Genomic DNA, 25513 nt, shown 5'->3' on the forward strand with positions numbered 1-25513 from the left:
AAGCTGCAATCAACCACAAATAATTATGATCTCTAAGCTGCGGCTGAAATCATGTTATACGGATAAGAATGAGGGTGACTCCGAATGAAATTCACATGGTTGTTGCTTTGGGTGGCTGAATTAAAATTTGGTTCCTGAGGCGAAAGGTGGCTTATGCTACGTTAATATTACAAACCGTTCAGCTTCCTCTATATCGTGCAGTTTGTTTTTCTTAGGTTTGCTAGGATTTACGATTGAGAAAATTCTCAGTCTTACTCTTTTCATCAATACGACGCTATCTAAAAACTATGCGGCTGCAGAGCCCTGGTTCCTTTTAGATTTCCCTCTCTATCTTTATCTCTCTCTATCTCTCTATGTTATCTGTACTTTTAATATGCATGGCTCAGTGAAAGCGAATTTGCACAAGAATTGAAATCTAAACTATTGTTATTAAATAGTTGCGCAGCTGACAACAATTCTACTTGAAAAGAAAATAGTTGGACTGCCACAGAAATATGTATTTATTAACATGGGTGTGCCCCAGTAGTACTTAATTATTTTTTTTATTACCTCTTAGGACAAAGCCCCTAGAGGCTAGGGGCGAAGCCGCTAGTGCACTATGAACAGATTTAAAGGAAATTCAAGAATCGAAACAAGTAAAGACTGTCTTGTTTAAGAAATCAGCTGTTTTTAATCTGCCTAACTGGTAAATGTCACTCGGCATAAGTACTACCCAGGACGGAATTAATACCATAAAAAAACCTAGTTTTTACCACTTTTATGGTAAAATTTTACCAGCCTATACGATCTAAAAGGTGGTAAAATTTTACCGTAATCGTGGTAAAAACACTTTTGGTGGTACTTTCTCACGCTTTTTACCATCGATTTTTACCACAATTATCGGTAAAATTTTACCAGATTTCCGGTAAAATATTACCATTTTAGGACGCAAATTTATACCAGATTTTGACCAATTTTTACCACTTTTTTGGTAAAATTTACCGCAAATTTCTGTAAGATTTTACCGAAAAAGTGGTAAAACTGTTCAACACCTGGTAATATTTTTGCCCTAAATTGGTAAAATTTTACCAGAAATAGGGTAAATATGGTAAAAATTTACCAAAAATTGTGGTAAAAACGGGTGGTAAAAATCACGAGAAAGTGGTAAAAAACGACCTTAATTATAGAAAAACATCGCAAATCGCAAAAATAAAAAAAAAATTGTTTTCATTATTATCTTTATTGATTGAAACACTTAAACATATTTTTTTACATAATGATTTACATAGGTACGATAGCGCGATACTATATAGGTATATATTCACAGAAATTTTCTTAATTAGTCTATAATTCTAGACGTGGTTTAAATGACCAAATATTACATAGTTTTATTCAGATAATATAACTGCATGTTTAATCGGTTTAAGCTGAGAAATTAACACAAATATACATAGGTTTTAATTGCTGAGATCTGGATTCTAATTGTACTTTATACTAGAACATTTTTATACACAAGAAAAATATATTACGAAGTTACTTTCCATTATTAAATTTTCAAAAATTTGCTATATAGGAATAGCGGTTTCAAATATAATATTATATGAATATTCTCATCGTCAGAACAAAACTGTCAAAACTGTCATATAGATTAATGTACGTACAAATTAAAGGTGGTTAAACATATTTTTGACTCAAGATATCTTGATATATATCACTTTTTTATCACAAATAGTTTATATATGATCTGTTGGAAGGACTATTATACATCAGCTTACTTTTGTCCTTCTTTTCTTTCCTTTTGCCTCTTGTGAAAGAAGACGCGGCAGTCTGGACACAAATAGGTGCATTCGATGAGTCTTGTGTTTGTTGGCAGCTCGCTTCGGGGATTGCGTCCATGGGCGCAGGTCTTGATTTTCCCCGGTGTTGCAGTTCTTTTGCGCCTACTCAGTTTTGATGCTGGCGGGATTGTAGGAGGGGGTGGTTCAAACATCTCCTGCTCATCATCTGACACCCGATACACTGAAATTAAAATATTTTTTAAAATTATTTTTTTATACAAAAAAATACTTCAATTTTACAATAGTTTTTTTTCTAGCCTAACCTAACCTAGTGTATTAATAGAAAGAGTAATATTTCTAGTTTTAGCCTAGCCTAGCCTAGCCTAGCCTAGCCTAGCCTAGCCTAGCCTAGCCTAGCCTAGCCTATTCTAACCTAACCTAACCTAACCTAACCTAACCTAACCTAACCTAACCTAACCTAACCTAGTGTAATAATACAATGTATTACGGCATTTTCTTAGTGCCTAGTACAGAAATATTTCACTATATGCTTTGGGCACAGTCGCTAGTATAAATATTGTACTATACCTGGGCTTTTTGGTCCGGGATTCTTTATGTTCTCATAAATTATATCAAAATCCGGTTTGTCTTCCATCCTGAAATTAAACAATCTATACTACAAAGTAAAACGATTTTTGTTTGTATGTAGCGAAGGATCTTGTTAACCGCTGAACCGATCGGGTTCTTCTCATAGGTACCGGCAAGGGAAGGGAGTGGCAAAAGAAACTTTAAGGATATACTTCATATTAGAGGGTTTAGCGTACAGAAAAATCATTTACAACACAGTCGCCAGGATAAAGTAGTAAAAACAATTTTTAAAAAATCTTACTTTGCTGGTGTTTCCATAACAGTGACTTCCTTAACCTCGTTCTCATCCGAATTTTCTGGAGAGCCAGCTGCAGCTGTTTTGTTCCTGAATTAAACAATATATATATAATAATCTATTTAAATTAAGTAGTTAACTTTTTGGTTCCACATTTACCCCTTCCACCTTACCCAGCTAGAGGCGTACTTGCTAGTACTCGCTTTTAATAAATAAAGGAACACGTTGAATTTGTCTTTACAGAAAAATCATTTACAACACTGTCGCCCGGATAAAGTATGAAAAAATAATATTAAAAGAAATATCTTACTTTGCTTCTCCTTCCATAACAGAGGCTTGTCCGACCTTCTGGTCATCCTTTTGTGCCGCCGGACATTTCTCGGATTGCTCCCTGAATTAAGCAATCATATTATTATTAAATAGTAAACTTTTTATGGTCCACATTTACCACTCCCACCTTACCCCTAGAGGCATACTTGCTATAGTTTTGTAATATATAAAGGTGAATTTGTCTGTACCGAAAAATCATTTACAACACAGTCGCCCGGATAAAGTATGAAAAAAGATTATTAAAAGAAACTAGTGGCTACGCCCCTAGAAACCTCTAGGGGCACTTAAGGTTGGAAGGGGAAAAATCAACATCTTCCCATTTTCAATTTCAGTTTCAGAAGAGTAAAAATATTTTTTGGGGGAGGGGGTGAAGACACCCTGCACAAAAATAGTTTAAAACCTTTCCAGGACCTATAAGAAGCTTCACTTTAAAGGAGAACAATATCGGTTTAGCGGTTATCCTTCGGGACAGATAAAAAACGCTTACTACTTTATATAATAGGATATCTTACTTTGCTTCTCCTTCCATAACAGAGGCTTGTCCGACCTTCTGATCATCATTTTGTGCCGCCGGACATTTCTCGGATTGCTCCCTGAATTAAGCAATCATATTATTATTAAATAGTAAACTTTTTATGGTCCACATTTACCACTCCCACCTTACCCCTAGAGGCATACTTGCTATAGTTTTGTAATATATAAAGGTGAATTTGTCTGTACCGAAAAATCATTTGCAACACAGTCGCCCGGATAAAGTATGAAAAAAGATTATTAAAAGAAACTAGTGGCTACGCCCCTAGAAACCTCTAGGGGCACTTAAGGTTGGAAGGGGAAAAATCAACATCTTCCCATTTTCAATTTCAGTTTCAGAAGAGTAAAAATATTTTTTGGGGGAGGGGGTGAAGACACCCTGCACAAAAATAGTTTAAAACCTTTCCAGGACCTATAAGAAGCTTCACTTTAAAGGAGAACAATATCGGTTTAGCGGTTATCCTTCGGGACAGACAAAAAACGCTTACTACTTTATATAATAGGATATCTTACTTTGCTTCTCCTTCCATAACAGAGGCTTGTCCGACCTTCTGATCATCATTTTGTGCCGCCGGACATTTCTCGGATTGCTCCCTGAATTAAGCAATCATATTATTATTAAATAGTAAACTTTTTATGGTCCACATTTACCACTCCCACCTTACCCCTAGAGGCATACTTGCTAGTTTTGTAATATATAAAGGTGAATTTGTCTGTACCGAAAAATCATTTACAACACAGTCGCCCGGATAAAGTATGAAAAAAGATTATTAAAAGAAACTAGTGGCTACGCCCCTAGAAACCTCTAGGGGCACTTAAGGTTGGAAGGGGAAAAATCAACATCTTCCCATTTTCAATTTCAGTTTCAGAAGAGTAAAAATATTTTTTGGGGGAGGGGGTGAAGACACCCTGCACAAAAATAGTTTAAAACCTTTCCAGGACCTATAAGAAGCTTCACTTTAAAGGAGAACAATATCGGTTTAGCGGTTATCCTTCGGGACAGACAAAAAACGCTTACTACTTTATATAATAGGATATCTTACTTTGCTTCTCCTTCCATAACAGAGGCTTGTCCGACCTTCTGGTCATCCTTTTGTGCCGCCGGACATCTCTTGGATTGCTCCCTGAATTAAGCAATCATATTATAATTAAATAGTAAACTTTTTTTTGGTCCACATTTACCCCTCCCACCTTACCCCTAGAGGCATACTTGCTAGTTTTGTAATATATAAAGGTGAATTTGTCTGTACCGAAAAATCATTTACAACACAGTCGCCCGGATTAAATACCAAAAAAAGAAGTGAAAAAAATTTCTTACTTTGTTTGTGTTTCCAAACAAGCGATCTCCTCTTCCAAAGAAGCAATTTTTTGCTTTGCTGCCCCAAGGTCTTGTTTTATTTTCTGCATTGTCTCCCATCCATCGTCGTCCCTGAAAAATAAAAAAAAATAATACTAAAGTAACAGGATGTCCGTGTTTATGTACCGAAGGATCTCGATAACCACTGAACAGATCGGGTTCTTCTCATAGGTACCGGCAAGGGAAGGGAGTGGCAAAAGAAACTTGAAGAGATATACTTCATATTAGAGGGTTTAGCGTAGCTGCTAATTTGAAATATCAGGGGTGTATATCCTATATGGGATCCCCTGTTCAGGTGGTGGGGGGAAAATAACTAAAATATGTGTGGTAGGACCAAAAATTTTAGTTCTTTCAATATTTCTCCATTTCCGTCCCTACTTGGTGAGATAAAAATAGGTGGGAAAAAAATACAAAATTTTGTACCACGGGAACAAAATAAATCTTGTGCGTAATGTACACCCCTGAATGAAACTATAATTATTCGCCATAACAATAATGTTTATCCTACTCTTTTCAATCCGGCTACTACCACCTTCCGAACAGAAATAGAATGGTAACAAAAATAAATAAACTTACGTAGTGCAATCCAAAGTTAGGTTCAAATCTTCTGTATCAGACGATTTAGGAGGGGTATCAGGCAGGTCAGCCAGCTTAGCAGGCAGCTCAGGCTCAGACACACTCATTTCGTTCTTCTCTTTTTCGCTATCACTGAAATATATAAATATATATTATATATCCCAGGTAATCGGACCTTTGCCCAAAGAAGTAATTACCAAAAAATATGTAATATGTATTTATGTAATTATGTTGTGATGGATTGTCGAATCCGATTCGATGAATGGTTACCAAAATATAGCTAGGGACGGACGGACGGACAGACAGACAGACAGACATCATTCTACTTCGTTTTATACATATTAAAATATTACTCACCCACTTGTGGTTTCCGGCTTCTGTTCTTCGTGCTGTTCGTCTCTCTCTAAGTCGGCTGCTGCTGTGGCTGACATGGACATGTCGGACATTCTATATTAAATTTGAAAAGAAACAAATTATCACTGGTAATTAAATTTTCATGAATAAATGTCCAAAAAACTGACGTAGGGAATTTTAATATAATAGGGTCCAGCAAGATCACATATTGGTATATCTTATATTGTAAACAAGTATATAGACAAATTTCATTTACAAAAAGTTAATACAAATTTGAAACGTTCTCTTTTTTAATTACAGCACATAAACATTACGGATTTTACCATGGAAATCTACCACCGTATTAATTAAAACATTCCCTACGATAACTGTCATATATATAATATTTATATACAAAATTAAACAAATATATAAAATTAACAAAAGCTAGTTGTGAATACTTTTTTTCCTTAGTTTAGGGGGTAAACTACAACTGCTATATACTGAATTACAAAAAATGCGACAGATTATACAACAAAAAATTTTCAGTTTAAGCTCTTAACTTTAAGCTCATTAAACTTAATTGGTGGAAAGGGGTAGTTTCACAAAATGCATTTGAACTTAATTTTGTGAATTGCATATTTTTCTTTGTTAAGATGGTAAAAGTACGTGGTAGAAAATTTAACTTTCTTCAAATTTATGCCATATAAATAGAGTTTAAACACATTTAAACAGGTTCAAATATACGGTTCACTAAATTAACTTCAAATGCATTTTGGGAAACTACTCCTTTCTAGATATTATAAAAAAAAGTTGAAGATGAAACTTATGAAATAAAAAAAAATTACATATAAATATATATATACGTAAAGTCCTGGAATTATTGGGATTGACTGGGAGCTATCAGGTCTTCGTCTTGTTCTTCGTCTTGTTCTTCGTCTTGTACTTCGTTTTCAGACGAAAGTTCCGACGAATAATACTTGTCTCCATTCTGCCAGGGATGTATATTCTACATGGTTCGGATGTGTAATATTTTTTCCAAGTCTGCACAGGGATGTATATTATATTTCATTAAATATAAATAGATGGAGGTAAGAAAAAAAGGTAATAATTAAGAAAACTGAAAACATTTGTAAATTTTAAAAATTTTTAGCCGTGGACAAACAATATTTCTTGTGCAGAATATACACCCCTTTCCCGAATCAGCTGTAATGTAGCTGCCAAAGATACTGTAATTGTTTATGTTCTGAGAACATTGTTGAGAACTTGCTCTCTGTGGTGGTCTGGAGCTTGATCTTTTCTTCTTCTCTAACTCTTCATCTTCAGGCCTGATTCCCTGTTCCCACAATCTTTGCTTCTTCATGTTGGCCTTTACTCGTTTGTTGGCATCTCTTCTTGTCCGAGTCTCACCACGCTGGCCGAAATCGGGCAAATGTGTATTTGTTCTGTTCAACATTTGCTGCATCCTAATTTGGTTAGGTTGCTCACTGAGTTGACTATTACTACAACCTGGCTCTGGACTGAGTTGACTATAACTACAACCTGGTTCTGGGTTTACGTCTTCATCAGGATTTGATGTGCCTGCGCAACTTTCAGCATATTCCCGGCTTTCATTTTGTGCTCTGCTCGTGCTTGCTCTGCTCTGGTTTCTGTACAACACCGCATCAATTTGATTCCCAGATGGAAATGTTGTTTGTTTTCTGGGACGTTTAGCAACTTCTTTGGTAGGCTTTGGCTTTTGGGCCACTTTTGCTTTTGGCCTGCGTTCATCTTCTTCTTCTTCACTACTACTACTACTGCCAGTTCCAGTGTCTGGGTCTGATTGATGACCTTGATCTGTATCATCACTTTCTGGTGCTTCTTCTTTGATGTCAGAAATTAATTCACCTTCTTCTTCATCTTTTTTCCACTTTGCTTTTTCTCCTACAAAGAAATAAAAAATGTTAAAGCAAATGTACATAATTGTAGCTTCAATATTATTTCCATACCTATATGAACATTAGTTACTATTAATCAGATTCAAATGAAAACAAGCAATATTTTTTACCCTATATTTATATGCCAATCAAAGATAAAAGGGGGAATTTTGCATTGGCAGTTGCTTTATAGGGGTACAATATGGAACTGTGAAGAAACGGCGTCGCCACCGCCGAGAACCGCCAATAAAAGCCCCAAAAAAATTAGGCTGGTTTTAGTTTTGGTTTCAAAAAGTGTCACTTTCGCCCACCCCCCCCCCCCCATTTATTACATTAAGACCTGTAACTTACCGTCAATGTTGATGAGTTCTAAAATTTCCCTTTGGTTGTGTATAGAAACATTTGAGCCTACTGCAACAACCTCATAATGACCCGTGTGGTTTTCAATTATAATGGCAAGTTTGGGTAATATTATTCCACATGGATGTATCCGAATTTCCTTACTTGCATTGCCGTCATTCTTGCCCTCAATGTCCTCAACCTCCAAAATTTCGTCACTCTCGTTTCCGTCATCTTCGTTATCCACCTCGAATGATGGTTCATTTGAGTCCAGCTGTAAACTTCTCTTGGTTTTTGCTTCGGCTTCCAATGCGGTTTGCCTTCGCTCCCGGTTCTTCTTTGGAATGATCGGCACATCATCTAAATAATTATTATAGTCATTATTTCAAATAGTATAAATGTTACCCAACCCCCCCCCCCCCCCCCCTCCAAGGAAATAGCTTAAAATCACCGCAGGACCAATACACAGAAGAGTAGAATCCGATCTCCAGGACACAATTAATACCATAAAAAACCTAGTTTTTACCACTTTTATGGTAAAATTTTACCAGCCTATACGATTTAAAAGGTGGTAAAATTTTACCGTAACCTCGATCGATTCAGTGGTTACTGAGATCTTAAGCTTCTGACGGCCGGACAGACATTAAGCTACTTAGTATTATAGATAGCGGCTGCGCCCATACAAATTTTAGCCTAAAACCCTGTCAGGGCCTGTACGAAGTTTCCCTTAAAACAAAATTAATCCACAGGGTTTTTATCTAAGACTACTTCTCAACTAAAATATTAATAAACTTAAATTTAGGTGATACAGTTCCTACGTTTTTCAAACTATAAATAACAATACCTTCGGCATCCTCATCATTCTCATCACTGCTGCTTTCCTCCACGACACTTGTTGCCTTTCCAGTCACCTGTCTCTCGTTACTGTTGCCTGTAAATAATTAATTTATACATTAATTTTATACGTTTCCAAACAAAAAGCAAGTACTGAAAACATTTTTTCCACCCCCCCACCCCCCCTACTTGGTGGAAAAAAAATTTTAAAAGGAAATGTGTTGTAGGAGGGATAGAATAAATAAATCATAGAGTTCTTTAAATATTTTTCAATTTTCCCCCTACTTGGTGAAAAAAAACTAGGGGGGGGGGGAAAGAAAAATTTAAAAAAAATTAGTAGCAGAGGAAAAAAAATCTTGTGCAGTATATACACAATACGAGGAAAGATAAAACTTATAAATAATAATTAATGTTCAACAAATATGTACCTGTGATTGAATTATTTCGTCCATAAAATTCTTTCTGTCTTTGCAGTGGTGGAAAGTTTGGTGGTGGTTCATCATCTTGCATTGGCACTGTATCATCAAGATTTCCCACATTTTGGCCCTCATCGTCTGTTTCACAAATAATTATCTTCTTCGACTTTTTCGAGCCCTTTCCATGCTTCTTCCTTTTGGAGCTTGTGATGTTTTCAAATACATTTACTTTGGGTTTATTATTGGACTGGCTGTTGACAATTGGATCTTCATATAACCTACGTGGCTTTACTGGTTGCTTTACTGGTTCTGGAGTTACTGCTGGATTCTCCGCGGGTGGTATGCGTAACTCATTCCCAATCTGATCATCATTTGAATTCATTTCAACGTCGTCGCCTCCGTCATCAATTACAAGCTCCTCACCATTGTTGCTTTCTTCATCAGCAATGTTTTCCATACCATTTTCTTCAACAGCATTGCCTTCAGCATCATTGTCTTCAACAGCATTGCCTCCACCATGATTGCCTTCACCATCATTGTCTTCACCATCAGTGGATTCATCAGCAGTGGAATCATCAGCAGTGGAATCATCAGCAGTGGAATCATCAGCAGTGGATTCATCAGCAGTGGTGTTCATTCTTCCGATCTTTCTATTTCTGGAAATTTTTGTTGCTTTCTCACTGGCATTGTGAATCTTTGTCTGTTCTTCACTCATTTCTGGTTTCAAATTTATTGTGGCGTACGTATAATACATTACAGCTCTTGCTATAACCTTCTTATCACTATGGACTGTCTTGAAAAATTGCTTGGATTTCTTTGCATTCCCAATGTCTGCATAATTTTTGATCTGAAATGTAGTACTCGACCTGTCATTGTTTCTTTTCAAGTAAATCTGGTTCTTTCCTTGAACTTCGTGGGGTAAGCAACCCATTGAGTGGGCACCTAACATGTAGTAAAATTTCTTGTCTTCGGCTGTAACACCTGGTGTTGAAGTTGTGATTGTCTTCGGTTTAATACGCCGCTTAATTCTTTGTATCTCTGCAGGGGCCAGATACAATTCACACATCTGTAAGGCTGATCGTTTCTGTGGCTTTTCCTTCTTGTCTTTCTTGTCTTTCTTGTCTTTCTTGTCTTTCTTGCCTTTCTTATTGCTTGTCTCCTTGCTTGGCTTGAGTTCAAAAACCTGTTCGAACTTGTAGAGGGGGGTTGACAATGCGCGTTCTTGTTTTCGCGTTACCAGCCCTCGAAATAACCTCCAGCAGACAGGATCATCATTAGCAATCATATAATCTTCGGCCCTCTTCATATTTTCACAAAAACCAGTCGCGTCCTTTTTAAAAGTGTGTTCGCAATTGCGCTTGAACCTAGATAAAAAAAGGGTTTATATCAAAACAGTCTCAATATATAACATATAACATATATCAAGAAAAGATGAACTAAAAGTCTTGCCACATAAAAAAATACATGGTACAAAATTGAAATTCTTTGAAACATATGCCATAGAAATGTAGTTTAACAATTTAACAAGAATACAATATGCAGTTAACATTTCGTGAAACTACTTTTTTAACTAAAGAACATTGAAATGCATTTTGTGAAACTACCACTTTCACATTTAATAGACGCGGAATAGATGCGATAAATAATTGAATTACCTACAAGCTTGTACGTGGTTCCTCACTAGAAAAAGGTCGCTTGAAGACACATAGGTTCCTGTTCTCCACAAATTTGGTGGGATAGCTTCATGTAGGTACGTCTCGTTAAGCACTAACTTACAATGATCCAAGAAACGTTCCACTGAAATAATAATGAAATTTTCAATTAACTATGCATAGGTACATGTTTATTATTGTACCAGGGGTGTATATTCTGCACAAGATTTATTTTCACAAATAAAATATATATATAAAAAGATTATTGTACATGGTCACCTGCTAGCAAGAATAGCAATGCCCCTTTTATTCAGTTTATTTCTCTTGCCCCCACCTCCCTTCTCCCTGTTTTAAACGTTTTCTCATCATGTCAAATTTACAAAATAATATTTACTTACCAGTTTCGTCATCAATAAGTTCCGGAGCAGTCCAAAAGGCAGCGGTGATGCGGGCGTCAAAGGTGAACTGCTCGAACACGACATATAGGAAGGTTATGATGTCTCGGCATACTTTCAGTAAGGTTTGCCAGCCTTTATCCACTTTCAGTGAGTCATCGAAATTTTGGATGAAAAAGACAATTTCTTCTCTTCGCATATAACCATCTTTTTCCAAGGGGTCATGGTTCTGTATTCTTTCTTTGTAAAATTCTGGTGAGAAAATACGGTCCACGACAACATCCTGATTCTCACTAGGCCCTTTATTCGCCTCCTCCTCATCAAGCTCATCCACATTGGTCAGTCTTCTTAGATCAGTCACCAAGGTTTCCACTATTTTTCCGGTTTTCTTCATTTCTGTTGTCAGGGTTACAGTATTTTCAGCCATATCTCTTGATACACTGTCTTGCAGGTCTTTGATTTCATTCTTCACTAATTCATGGTTTGTGGACGTTTTGTTTACCAAGTTTCTGATGGACGCATTAATGGGCTCTATTTGATTTTTCATGTGTGAGGTCAAGAAAGTACGTAGCTGCTGAAATTGGTTCTGAATTTGGTTCATAACGGCCCCGGTGAACAAATCCTTAAAATGAAACATATTAAACCACATATTTTCAAGTCTTGGTATTTTAAAAACTACGTGGTAGAAAAGAAGACTATCCACAAACAAGAGCAAGTGATCCTAAGCATCTTCCATCATTTTTGGACTTTGACAAACAAAAAAACTTGGTAAAATTTGACCAACTTTTTGGTAAAAATTGACAAGGTAAATTTTTAGGCTAAGTCCAGATTTTTGGACTTTGACCAAAAAATCAACTTGGTAAAATTTGACCAACTTGTTTGTAAAAATTTACAAGGTAAATTTTTATTGGTCAATGTTTACCAAAAATTTAGTCAAATCTTACAAGTTATTTTTTCCAGGCTAAGTCGATATATATCCTAAATAATTGTAATTTGTATCCTCTGGATGACAAAATGAAATAAAAATAATACCTCGCTTTCTTCCATCTCACCAGAAGGGCCAGATGATCCCTGGGGTCGTGATGACTGGGACTGGGGTCGTGATGATGTTGCAGGAGGAACTACAACTCTCGCGGTCCGTTGACTCGCGGAGGGGTGCCGTGCCCGTGGAGATGGAGGTGGGGTAATATTTATTGGCCTTATTGGAGATGTTGTGGTTCTAGTTGTGTTCTAAAAATAATATAGATAATTATTGTAAAGCATTACTTACCGAGGATTATAGTTTTAAACAACACCGGCATTATCCTAATTTTTTTCTTCTTTTTTTTAAAACTTTACCCTCCCCCCCCCCCTCTCCCGACAAAATGACTGTGTTAGGTTAGGCTAGGTTAAGTTATATGGTTAGAGGGACCCAATTTGTTCAACGGTTAACGAGATTTGTTGGTACAAACCCACAAACAGACATCATGTTAGTAAGTTTAGTTTAACAACAAAACACCAACAAACCAAAAACCGATAACAATAAAACTTAAAATCCTACCTTTGCTGTTGTACCTTTGCCACCTCCAGTAGATTTGTTGCTTCCAGGTTTGGCACTTGCAGCTTTGGCACTTCCACCTCTGGCACTTCCATTAGGTTTGCCACCTCCAGTAGGCTTGTTGTTCTAAAGCAAGAAATAATTGTTGTATTTACAATGCATAATAAGATATTAGATAGCAGTGGCTACGCCCCTAGAATTTTAATTACTAATATCAAATGTTAAACCCACTGTGGAAAATTAATAAATAATTATACTTGGTCAATAATCTTTTGTGGTCTGTTAAGCATGAACCGATAAGGTTTTCCTTTCGATCCGGTAACATGCGAATTTATAAGTTTTAAGAGCGAAGGGTAGCAGCAATTTGTACAATAGTAAATTAGGCCTTAAATATAATTTTTACCTTTACAGAACTAGCACTCTTTCCAGTCCTCGTCATTTTGGGATCTAGCTTGGTCAATTGCCAGTCGAAATTACGCTGTTGTATCCAGGTCGTTGGCATGGGCAATTTGCATAGTTTTAAATCTGAAATGTGTAGACAGAAATTAAAATTTTATGTAAAATTAAATTAAATTGCAAACATGTACTCTTTCAAATTACAGACTAGACTTATAACACTTTAACTTCATACCCATCGATGGCCAAAAAGGTAGGGTTTTGCTAAATTAAGTTGACATGCCTTTTTTAAAATTAGCTATAAAAAATAATTTTAATGAAAAAAATATTTTAAAGTACATTTCACATAAATTCCAAATAAAGAGGGAAGGGCCTTCAGTTGAATTTTACAACATTTTACATACATATTATAACAAAAGGGGGGGGGGGGAAGTGACACTTTTTGAAACCAAAACTAAAAGTCAAAGGAACTGAACTAAAGAAACAGTTACAGATCTGTCATTTTGCATGGCAGTTGTTTTATAAGGGTACAATATGGAACTTTTAGTTTTGGTTTCAAAAAGTGTCATTTCCCCCCCCCCCCCCCTTTCTCTGCTTTCAATGTACAAAATTAAATTCCGATAGGAATTACGATGGAGACATCTTGATGCAACAGGTGTACGGAGATATGTGCTACTCTGTACTTCAGTAGGTTGGAGGCTAGTTGTGTTGGAGGATGGCTATAGTCTTCGGGATCGTCAGTCTTGCCTACTCCTAATACCAGGGGTGTATATTTTCAGTGTTTAAAACCATAAAACTTAATTCATATTTCCTAGACCCCCCCTTTACCACACTCTCCTCCTGGCATGATAAGAGAATTACAAATAAATTGTGGTAGGTTAAAAAGGAATTAGATGAAATGTATAGTTCATGAAATATTTCTATACAACAATTAATCATGTGCAAAATATACACCCCTACCTATTATTCTGGAATCTTCAGGAAAGGTGTATGCCGGAAAAAATGTCCTCACTTTGTGGACCAACCATACTGTTTTATCACGACGGCAGTCTGGGACAAAGTAGAGGTCTTGGCAGTCTGTATAGAATTGATTACTTTCGAACTTTCGTTTGTTGGCATTCCTTTTTCCCCTGACAGCCAGCTTTTCATTTATGTACGGTTTCACTGTGTGAAATATCAACAATCTAAATATGTCATTTATGTCATTAATGGCTGTTAAACGGAAAGGTATGTTGCTGGTGAAATCGTTATAGCTTAAGTGTTTGATCAGCAATACACGGAAAGAAAGTTATGTTACATTTTTAAAAATTACATTAAAATTTGTAAAGAGTGGGGGGGGGGGGGGAGAAGTGACACTTCTTGAAACTAAAACTAAAAGTCAAAGGAACTCAACTAAAAAAAAATAGTATTACCTGTTTGAAACCTCTTTAAGGCCAAAATTATATCCTCGGATGTAAGTTGATATCACATGATTGGCACTTTCGAAAGCATAACAACTGAACGCCATGGATGGTCCAAATCGGCGGACATGTTCCGGCATATGGTAAAGCATGTGAGTATTGTAACTCAAGCACGATTCGCCGTACATCTCCGCCAATTTTGAGTTCAGGACCATTATCATGGTCTTGAGCTCAGCCACACGTTCAGTTGTTATATGCTCTTCGAGACTGCGCAATATGTGGAATAAAAACTTGCATATCAGACGTTGTTCATCTTTAAGATTTGCCAACTGGAAAAAAAAAACATTGTAATAATTTAAGGTAAAACTAGCTCTTTCGCCCCTAGCCTCTAGGGGCTTCGCCCTATATACTTATTGGAAGTCCACCCTCCTCAATAGAAATATATATATAATATAGCACACGTGCGCAAATTTAAAAAGAATGTTATTGCTATACAATATAATGAAACTGAAATAAGCTTTAAATTCTAAAAAGATTATAATATGGTAAAAACCTACCTCTGCATAAAATATCATATGGTAGAAGCCCAGTACTTTGAATTCAGAACTTTTCAAATTGAGGGCTAGCTTCTTCTCTGTCAGGCGCATGATGGACGTACGGGGAACGCGATCAAAATCGCCAACAAGCTTCAATTGATCGTTGATTTCATCTATAATTGGAGTTACTGCAGTTCATGGTAAAATATGGGTGATAAGGAGAAAATTTTCAAAATTTAAGTTCTTTAAACTTTTCAAACTAACACTCTTTTAAGCGGCATAACAAGGCGTACAAATAATGTGTAATAGACATAAATCTAAAAATGCAGAATTTTATTGCAGTGCCGAGAAATGCGCGAAGAAAACACCTATTTTACGCGTCATTTCTTTAGTCAAATGCAGTACATCCCTGTAATTCTCTCCATTTGAACTAAGTCTTCTTCTTCCAATTCTGGATAACTATTACGTCCTTTCTTCAGGTACGTCATCACTTTCTTTACATAGCCCAGGTGCAACGCGTGCATCGGATCACTGGGGGTATCTTGTATTAAATCCAAGCTTGGGTCAAGGTCAGAAAAACTGGTTTTCATGTTCTGATTATTTTCCTCTAACTTGCGGAATTTCTCGTCAGACCTCGGCGTACCCATATTTTGACTGTCACTGGGGTAAAATACATTCATTGATTCGAACAATACCAAGTTCTTTTGACGGAGATAAGTCTGTGAAAAAGCCATCCCTGGAAGGTCACAGTGTGGGCATCCATTTTTTGATCCATGGCCAAGAATGCCGAATACATCGGCTCTGGCAACGGCATTGTGGATGATGGTTCTACATTGAAAGGTATGTCCAGGTAATCCTTCTTGAATTAGTTTGTTGATGAATCGGGTAACATTATCCAGAAAGTTGTAACTGTAGGGACGCCTCCTCGTCTTCTCAAATATGCTGACTGGCAATATAACACTGAAATCCTTGTTGAAGAATAACCTGAAATAATAAAGAAGAATTAATAATAATAGCATTTAATACCTTAGACTTAAAATTGTAGTCACTGATTTATAAAACGTAAAGGCTGGTAAAATTTTACCGTAAAAGTGGTAAAAACTAGGTTTACTTATGGTATTAATTAAGTCCTGGTATACAGTAAGACAGATTTTTATATATGTATGCAATAGAAAAAAGTATCAATTGTAAACTTAGTTTTCTTTCTTATTTGTTTATTGAATGGTTTCCTAAACTTTGGCTTTAAAAATCTGGGCTGTCAATTGATGTAAAACAAATATTTTGATATCCTTTGAAATATAGGCTGCCAATCCTAAAAAATATTTTTTCGAGGGTCATGCTGTATATGAAAAGAACTTTATCCCAACCCAACCCTTTCAAATCCACAATATATTAATTACTTACCTAATCCAGACAGTATAATAGGAGATATGAGATCCCTGAGCTGCTTTCACTCCGTCGCCCGAGATGTCAAAAGTTATATGATCATCAACGGCCTGTTGTCCATTCAACCGTTTAAAGTCTGTGATGGCGTCTTGGAGGATCTCATAGGTAGGGAATCTGGAAAAAGAAATATATTTTTAACTAAAACTTGCACAATTCAAAGAAATTTTGCACCATCGGGCTCCAAATAATATTACGATGAAAAGTAATGGAACAAGGATGACAACATCCATAAAAACCAAAGCACTGTAACGGTACGACAAACGGACATTAACAATTGTGAAGTATATGAACTGAATTTAAAAATATTAAAGTCGAACCAAAATTGAATGTAAGTAAATTTGTTAAAAAAAAATACTTCAAGAAGGATAAGGTTTATGCACATACTTAAATTTTAAGGAATTAATTATAGAGTGGCTTCGCTTATAATATTGTTCTCAAGTTGTCGCAGGAAGCAATATACCAAAGAATGATCAAACTGATAATTAGAACACTTGAAAGTTTGTTGTTAAAAAAGGAGAAAAATCGACATGTTTAGAATGGACGTACGGAAATTCTGGTAATGATTATAGAAATGCTACGCTTTCTAAATCGTATATAAACATACCTGCACTCAATCAGTGAACCAGGAGCATTTGTAGGATTATATTTGTTTTCTTTGATTTCAACTTTGTATTTGGGTTTGAATAATGTATTATATGACGGAAATTTGAAAATACACGAGCGTTTCAGAATCGCCAGGATGATTCTAACTTTGTTGTGAGAGATGGGGTTGTCTAGAACACAAACGCTTCTGAAATCATTAACAATTTCTTTCTCAAGTTCTGTAAGATGTTTGAAGCGATCCCCGTCATGATCGCCATCAGGTTCGCCATCAGGTTCGTCATCAGGGTCATCGTCATCATCTGGGTCAAAATAATCTTCAGGTATATCAAACAATTCGACGTGGTCCCAGTCCTCGGCATCTTGAATGCTGTCATTGTCTGCATCATTATTATCGTTGGTATTATTGTTGTTAATATTGTCTACAACAATATTAATGTAGTTTGTTTCTTCAGGATTGTTATTTAATCGCTCCAAAACTTGGTTTGCGTAGCATTGATAACATATACTTTCGGTTTCCTTTGTGAAGTTGGTATTGCAGCCTGTACAAACTTTACCTAAAAAAATACGATGTTAAACATGGTGTTTTATAGTTATAAACCTTCCCGGGACCTATGTGAAGGTACCCTGTAAAGGAGAACCCAATCGGTTCAGCGGTTAGCAAGATCCTTTTGAACAGACACACAGACATCCTGTTACTTTAGTATAAGGATAATGCCGTAAAGAAAAACTAGTCAAATTAGAAAGTTAAAAAATTAAAAATTCCAGAAAAAGTAGATAAATGTAGAGAGTGGGTGAAGGTGGGTTAGGTTAAGGGATCCCATGTAGAATATACACCCCTGGAACAAGGATATCTTGAGACAAACTTAACTAACGTTTGATCAAACCAATTGTTTGAAATTTAGATTGAAAGGAAAATAAAAAACAAAAATTGGGAGACAATGTTTGTGGGAATTTGGACAAACAAACAACAAACAGACAGACCGACATCGTTCTACTTTATATTACAGATATTGTAGGTTACCTTTTGACGATGCAGTTTCGTTCTCATATTCCACATCCATCAAATCCTCCTGCTGTTCTTCTTCTAGTAATGGCTGACTGTCTTCACTTTGTTGATGTTTCTTGCGCCAGTATTTACTTCTGGCTCTCGTTGCATTACAGAAGAGTTTTCTTATGGACCTCAGTTTATGCTGCAACTGGAAAAAGATTACATAATTAGTGAATTACTTATTTAAAATAATATAGGGGACTTGTTATGGATCGTTATTTGGGCAAGCTACACGTGTCAATTGATTACAGTACATATGACTATACTGGTGTAAGAGCAAGCATGTTTATAGTGCGCTGACTGCAAGTGAAAAATAGAAATTAAAGTCGAGCATAGATTATACTTTAAGTACAGTAATGAAAAGTAAGGTCTCATCTTAAATATGTAGAAATAATTAGTTGTAAAAAGTCACCTGTACATTTTTCCTCTTATCTCCACTTCTTATACGCTTCAGTAGAGCTTTAGAGAGTGTACCAATCAAATTGTCTCCCATTTCAATAACGTCTAACAGGGGTGTATAGGTAACTCCTGAAATAAGAAGTATATGTTATAATCAGGGATGTATATTCTGCATGGGATCCCCTGCTCAGGGGGGGGGGGGGGAATAAAAAATAAGTGGTTGGAGGAAAAAAAAATGTAAAAATTAAGAAAACTGAAAACATTTTTTCCATTTTGCCCCCCTCCTTGGTTAAAAAAACTAAAAAAATGTGTGGTAGGAGGGATAAAATAAATGAAATATAGAGTTCTTTAAACATTTTTCTATTTCCCCCCCTACTTTTTCAGAAAAATCTAGGGGGGAATAAAAATAAAAAATTTTGTAGCAGGGGAAAAAAAATAAATCTTGTGCAGAATATACACCCCTGGTTATAATAATAAGGTTATTACTTGTTTACATATAACGAAAGAAGGAGAAAGCAAAAAAGGGGGGGGGGGGGGGAGTGACACTTTTTGAAACCAAAATTAAATGTCAAAGGAACTCACAAAATAAAGAGTTAGAGTTACAAACATAAGAAAATACCCTTATTTATTCTTTGATTGTCTATAAAATTAATTAAACTTACCTATCAAAATTGTGATCCAATTATACATACGTCATCCAGCGTTGGTCTGACATTTTTTTACTTTGAAAAAAATAACTATATACAATATATACATAAAATTTTGTTTGTTCCAGTCCTGACCTGGATAATACCTATATAAATTTCCTGCCTTCCCTGAAAAGCCGACGAACGCATATATAATCGAGCCCCACTGGTCGTGACTTTTGCAGAATTCTGCAGTTGCATGGAGTTTTATTATAACAACAATGTTGAACCCAGAAAATTTGTTAATTTGCTATAAAATAAATAATAATAAATAATATAAAACAACATAACAAAAATATCAAAAAACAAAAACAAAAAATAAAACATATCAATTAAGATCTCCTAGAGAGCTATAGCCAGAAGCTTAAAAAACTGTACACGTGCATACGTAATCGTCGGCTTTAGGGGTAAATAATGTTTATTAATGTTTATATGCAGGAAATTATATATCTGCACGACCAGTGGGGCTCGATCACTGTCACCATGGGTACTTAATTCTAAAATATATGGGCGCTGCAATCAAAGAGAGGTTAACGTAAATGTTCTGAAAGAACAAATTGATGTTATCCTCTTAGGAAATACCCCCCCCCCCCCCCCTAGAAAAACGGCGCCTGGCCTCTACCTAGCCGTATAACTTAACCTAGCCTAACCTAACCCAGCAATTTAGTTTGGGGGGGGGGGATGGGGAGTTAAATAATACAAACAAAATTTTCTAAGAGGATAACGCCACAAATTACAATTAAAATTCGCTTTCAGCATGGATATCCGGAGGCTGGATGAAATCGCCGGCGGCGAGCTCGGCTTCTCCTAGCTTCTCCTTTCTCTTCCCTGAAAGGAAAGAACATTGAATTAAAAATGAGAAAACTAAAGCGTTTTTTAATGAAGAAACTCAAAGAATTCTGAAACATTTTTTGGTTAAAAACAATTTTTTCCCCTGCTACAAAAGACAACTAGCCATATACAAGAGCAGGTGATTTGAAGCAACTTCCATCATTGATCCACTTATTTCTTTTTTCCCCCTCCCCTCCCCCCCCCCCGGAGCAGAATATACACCCCTGCAATAATTTCGTAGTTTTTACCTTGTTACTCTGGGTTTTATTTAGAAAAAAGGGCTGACGTTGGTGAGGAAAGGTGCACAGTCGGCTTCATGGTCAATGACATATCTCTCGGTATCATCCAGGCGGGGTCTCTCGTTCTCGTAGAGATTCTCGGGCATAGGTTCATTCTTCTTTAATTGTGTCTCTACCCAACCGTGATGGTATAACAGTTTTACTATTTCAGCAGCGTCATCAATGCCACATGATTCTTCTTGAACTCGAATATTTAACTTGGAGAAGAGTCTCAACATCCTAACCATGAGGGCGTCCCATCTGTCATGCAGCTCGTGGTATTGGTATGGATCCATCCTAATTTGAGGAATGATTATTTTGTTTGTCTTGTTTATTTTTGGGAGGGGTGTGATTAATGTTTTTTAACTTTCCCGTATTTTATTTGTCCTTAAACAAGGGGGGGGGGGGGAAGGCCTGGAGCTCCGGAACCTGGAGGCCTATCCAAAAAATATTAAAACTTGGGAAAATTCATCATATAAGAATGATTTTATCCCTAATAACCTATACTCTCAGTCCAAAGATAAAGCCTATACTCCCTGTTTACGCAAATGTGTCAAAACTTCCCCCCCCCCCCCCCTATTTATTTAAAACAAATTTTGTAGCAGGAGAAAAAAAATAAATCTTATACAGCTAATATACACCCATACCTGTTATTATGATGTACGCGTACCCAGGTGATTGACTTGAATAGCCTGTTATTCAGAACTATCTGAAAAGGTAGAATATTTAAGAAATAAAAAATTACAAAATAAAAATAGCTCGTATTCATTCGAATCCGGTGGATAGGAACAGGTGTTCTCATTCATACGCAAAAAAACTAGGTAACTAGCATATCGTATTATATGCATGGTTTTCTACGAATATAAAAATCTAAAAGCATAAGATTAAAAACAGTTATTTTTAGCCAGTGCCTCCGGCACCTCTGGGCCAAAAAAGTAGTTTCATTCTTATAATTGTACTCCTATATTTGCGACAATCCGTTTATACTACGGTGCAAGACATATATTTATTAATTTTACATTTAAAAAAGTCCTGTATATTACGTAAGCTAAAAAGAGTCCCAAAAATGGGAGAAAAAACGAATACAAAGAATATTTTAGAAAGAATTTTCAATAATTAATGATAAAATTTGAATTATAAAACAGAATGATACATATTAACTTCAAAATTCACTGTAATTTCACTAAAAATGATTACTAAAATACAAAAATGCACCGTAGTCATATAGTCCAGTTGAATTATTGCGCCGATGGAAAGTTACGGTTGCCAACATACAGATTGAATAGGTGGCAAAACACTTTGCAAGACAGTTATATTTTTAATCGTAAAATTGCAATGAATAATAACATTTCATGAATTATATAAGTTATGCAGTTTTAATTAATTAACCGGTAAAATATTAAAATGATATTATATACATAAGGTGTTTTTTAAAGTTTGGCAACTTTGTCCAGCACGTTGATTTTATCATCTGAAAACAGGGTTACGAAAGTTAAATTAATGTAAATTTTTTTTAATGTGAATGTAATATATTTTTGCAATGACTTAAATGAAATATCATCGATAAAATATAAAAAAATATATTGCAATGGATATAAAAGAAATATTTTTCAATATAAAGTTGTATACCTGTACAGAGCATGTGCATGAATGCCGCTATACCGATTGAAAACTATTGTAAACAATGAGTGTTATAGTTCAAGTCTCTTAGAGAAAATACGTGTTATATCCAAGTATGATTGACAGGAGATGGTCCATGTCACAAGATTTATATGAATGTCAGTTAAGAACGCCTAGAGAGCTATATATTCAGAAGTTTAAAAAAGTACTTGTCTACCAGTCTTGGCTGTTAGTGTTGATATATGGACCCTGCAATCAAAGAGATGATAGTCAGAAGTTTAAAAAAGTACGTGTCCACCTTCAGTATATGGACCCTGCAATCAAAGAGTGGTTTGCGTAAAAGTAAGTGTTTAAATAATTTTAATATAAAAACATTAATAATATAGGACCTTGAGCGTACGGTTTTAGGCTGCCTTCGATTAACGGTTTAAGTTTTACTAGCGGCTATGCCCCTTAGAAGCCTCTAGGGGCACTTAAAGTAGGAAGAGAAAAGTCGAGGCCTCATCCTATTTTTAATTTGAGTTTCAGCTATAGATTAAAATAAATAAAAAGCTTCGTTGTAAAAGAGAACAATATTAATATATTTATATAATAGGATAATTGTTTTAAGCCTTTTTTAAGCCTTTTTGATTTGATCTAAGAAACACTTTTTATCCTATTCTTAATATTAAATAATCCGGGTTTAATATATATGAATGTAAAAGAAATATTAATAAATTATATTTAAATTGAATATTGTTTTTCAGGTTCAGCAACACTGATTCATCAGAAATAACTATTTGGGCGCTGCAATTAAAGATTGGCGAGATAGAAGTAAGTGTTTAAATAATGTAATAAAAAATCAATATAATTTAGGACCTTACGCATGGTTTTAAGCTGCTTCGATAAACTGTTTGTTTTATAATTTTTTAAACCTTTTTGATATATGATATAAGAACGACTTTTTATCCTATTCTTAATATTTAAAGTATTCTACTATTAATATATATAAATAATAATAGAAATATTAACAAATTATATTTCAATTAATATTGTTTTTCAGACTTAACCAGGAATCAGATTCGTGAGAAAATATATGGGCGCTGCAATTAGTGAATGGTTTACATAGAAGTAAGTGTTAAAATAATTTTAATAAGAACATGGATATTTTAGGCCATGTTATTAAGACTATCCTTTAACGAAGCCTTTTTAATTCAACCTTGCTACGAAGCCTTGTGTGATGGTAGAGTGTTTGAGTTCTTAGGGAACCACACTAATTACATAATATTATCTTGAGTTAGACAGGTTTTATAAGCTGTAAACAGACTAATACAATTAGATATGTCATTATCTTTAAATTATTTATTATAATCTATATAATAGCACCTTTGAAATAAGCTCATATTATATCCAACCTATATTCGCCCTTTAAGGTTTATGATTGTTTTAAGCGTAACGAATTTTTATACCCTTAATAGAAAGATATTATAAGATGTGTTTTATGTAAAATAATATTAAAAATATATATAAATTATATTTCAATTAATATTCTTTTTCAGGTTTAGCTTCGCACACAGCTGGGTTTATTCTCCGATTATAAGCTGACCGCAATTCGACCGTGGAACATTTCTTGCACCAACATGAAGCTGTTGCCATCAGAAATTCATCCGTTAAAAGTAAGTGTTTAATTATTTGTAATAAAAGATAGTTGGAATAATCCTACACGCAACTACGGCAACACCTCGGCCCCAAAAGGTAGTTTCCATGTATACAAGCATAACAAATATGAAGTTAATATACACAGACACACATCGAACTACCTTTATGAAACTGTATACTAAATTATATTAACAATTAAGCTATTATTAAATTTATTAGATAGATATTAAACTGGTTAGACAAAAGTTAATACATAAAAATAATGTACTAGATAGGTAGCTATTTAAAATTAGATTTTACTACTTTATATTATTGAAACAGTACATTCAGGATATTATTAAAATCTAAACAGCATTACATTCATCCTCGTGCATGTTTACTTCGTGAAGAACAGCTGCCAGTTCGGCAGCCTGGGCAGCGGCGGGCAGCAGAGGGGAAGGACGGCAGCGATTAAGATGTTTAGTAATCCATCCATGTTGATATAACCTCTTACAAACCTCCCTCTGGATCTCGACATTGTCAGTTCTGGCTCTAATCTCTAGACTCTCTCTTAAAACTAACATACGACTATTTAATTCATACCATAACTCCAAATTCCCGTTATAAGACATTCTTAGTTTCTCTCAGTCTGGTTATGTATTGATAACTGAATTAAACTTTCTCTAATAAGCAGGCACGTACACAAGCTGTATCTACTTTCTCCATGAAATTTTCCCAAAACCGTTAACTTTCCTTTTTGTAAGGCCTTTTTGATTTGTTAATCCTTTAATTGCTTAATTTAAAAATGAATATTCTTTTTCAGGATTTTGGAGTTGAACCAGTTTTGAAGTGTGGAGCTTTGCAGTTCCATGGAGAACAACTAGAGTTCCATCTCAAGATGTAACAGTCACAGATTATACAAAAAATTTCATTATTTATTATGACGACAATGTTGAACCGAGAAAATATGTTAGTCAGTTAAAATTAACAAATAATTTACAGAACGATACTAATAAGTTTTATTATGACGATCAATGTTGAACAGAGAATATTCTGTTAGTCAGTTAAAATTAACTTAAATAAAGCGTATTGATTACAATCAGTGTTTATTATGACGACAATGTTGACACCTAACATTCCACAAGCTAAAATTCTAAAAAATATTGACTTTAACATATAAAGCGTATTGATTACAATCCGCCCAATCGGTGTTTATTAATTAAGTTCTACTCGAGAGCTCCAAACATTCCACAAGCTAAAATTCTAAAAAATGTTATTTACAGAAACGATACTAGTAAGTTTTGTAGTTTCAGTATTGACCTGGATAATATCTATATGACCTGTTATGTTATAATATGAAATAAATTCTAAATAAAATCATTATCATCATTATATTTTATTTGCGATTTTTATCATTAAGTAGAAGGATGTTTGTTTGGAAAAATCTGGACTTAGCCTAAAAATTTACCTAAAAATATTGACAAGAATTTAATTAACAAGTAAGAATGGAAAAACCTACCTTAAATACTGGAGATCTTGAGGCAAGTATAAACTTGTGCACTTTTAATTTGGAGGTACTAGTTTCTATCAAACAATCAGTAAACTCTGGATCCTCAAAACAATTCTCCAGGTCACCAGAGAGACAGGATACTGCACTTTCAGGTCCAGGTTTTATAACTTCCAGCCAAATAGTCAGAGTACCTCCAGGTAGGAGACTTGCCTGATTGTTCTTCAGTACATTAATCTCCATAAAAGCAGCATTACAATTTCCCTCTCCAGGTGGCACTGTTATCAATC

General features: G+C 35.2%; 7 protein-coding genes and 1 long non-coding RNA gene across 8 annotated transcripts in view; 1 reads left to right on the top strand and 7 right to left on the bottom strand.

Annotated features, from left to right (window-relative positions):
• Positions 1-25513, bottom strand: part of Alg7 (Alg7 dolichyl-phosphate N-acetylglucosaminephosphotransferase) — a 570179-nt gene that overhangs the window by 137541 nt on the left and 407125 nt on the right. The window lies entirely within an intron of this gene.
• The window catches only part of LOC145331062 (uncharacterized), a 557608-nt gene that overhangs the window by 124963 nt on the left and 407132 nt on the right, over positions 1-25513 (bottom strand). The gene's annotated exons all lie outside the window — the stretch shown is intronic.
• Positions 1735-3025, bottom strand: LOC145312628 (uncharacterized). The gene is made up of 4 exons (XM_080151919.1): positions 2951-3025; positions 2647-2730; positions 2346-2413; positions 1735-1998 (listed from the first exon to the last, which is right to left on the bottom strand). The coding sequence occupies exons 1-4, from the start codon at positions 2965-2967 to the stop codon at positions 1751-1753; spliced, it is 417 nt and encodes a 138-aa protein (XP_080008045.1). The 5' UTR covers positions 2968-3025; the 3' UTR covers positions 1735-1750.
• LOC145323771 (uncharacterized) lies at positions 4403-5897 on the bottom strand. Its single transcript, XM_080166306.1, has 4 exons — positions 5792-5897; positions 5435-5566; positions 4820-4930; positions 4403-4625 (listed from the first exon to the last, which is right to left on the bottom strand). Exons 1-4 carry the CDS (start codon positions 5878-5880, stop codon positions 4541-4543), a joined length of 417 nt encoding a protein of 138 aa, XP_080022432.1. The 5' UTR covers positions 5881-5897; the 3' UTR covers positions 4403-4540.
• On the bottom strand, positions 10705-12629 carry LOC145312730 (uncharacterized). Its single transcript, XM_080152009.1, has 2 exons — positions 11323-12629; positions 10705-11069 (listed from the first exon to the last, which is right to left on the bottom strand). The coding sequence occupies exons 1-2, from the start codon at positions 11966-11968 to the stop codon at positions 10924-10926; spliced, it is 792 nt and encodes a 263-aa protein (XP_080008135.1). The 5' UTR covers positions 11969-12629; the 3' UTR covers positions 10705-10923.
• On the bottom strand, positions 13848-15476 carry LOC145323777 (uncharacterized). The gene is made up of 4 exons (XM_080166317.1): positions 15210-15476; positions 14665-14981; positions 14213-14436; positions 13848-14005 (listed from the first exon to the last, which is right to left on the bottom strand). The coding sequence occupies exons 1-4, from the start codon at positions 15297-15299 to the stop codon at positions 13863-13865; spliced, it is 774 nt and encodes a 257-aa protein (XP_080022443.1). The 5' UTR covers positions 15300-15476; the 3' UTR covers positions 13848-13862.
• On the bottom strand, positions 16033-20288 carry LOC145323786 (uncharacterized). Its single transcript, XM_080166329.1, has 4 exons — positions 18698-20288; positions 18259-18433; positions 17239-17791; positions 16033-16748 (listed from the first exon to the last, which is right to left on the bottom strand). Exons 1-4 carry the CDS (start codon positions 18776-18778, stop codon positions 16589-16591), a joined length of 969 nt encoding a protein of 322 aa, XP_080022455.1. The 5' UTR covers positions 18779-20288; the 3' UTR covers positions 16033-16588.
• LOC145312833 (uncharacterized) lies at positions 22502-24032 on the top strand. Its single transcript, XR_013877150.1, has 3 exons — positions 22502-22912; positions 23142-23209; positions 23638-24032. It is a non-coding gene; the product is annotated as an uncharacterized LOC145312833 (long non-coding RNA).

This window comes from Acartia tonsa, chromosome 1 (assembly GCF_053477335.1).
Source record: "Acartia tonsa isolate MP-2025a chromosome 1, ASM5347733v1, whole genome shotgun sequence".
Taxonomy (NCBI): domain Eukaryota; kingdom Metazoa; phylum Arthropoda; class Copepoda; order Calanoida; family Acartiidae; genus Acartia; species Acartia tonsa.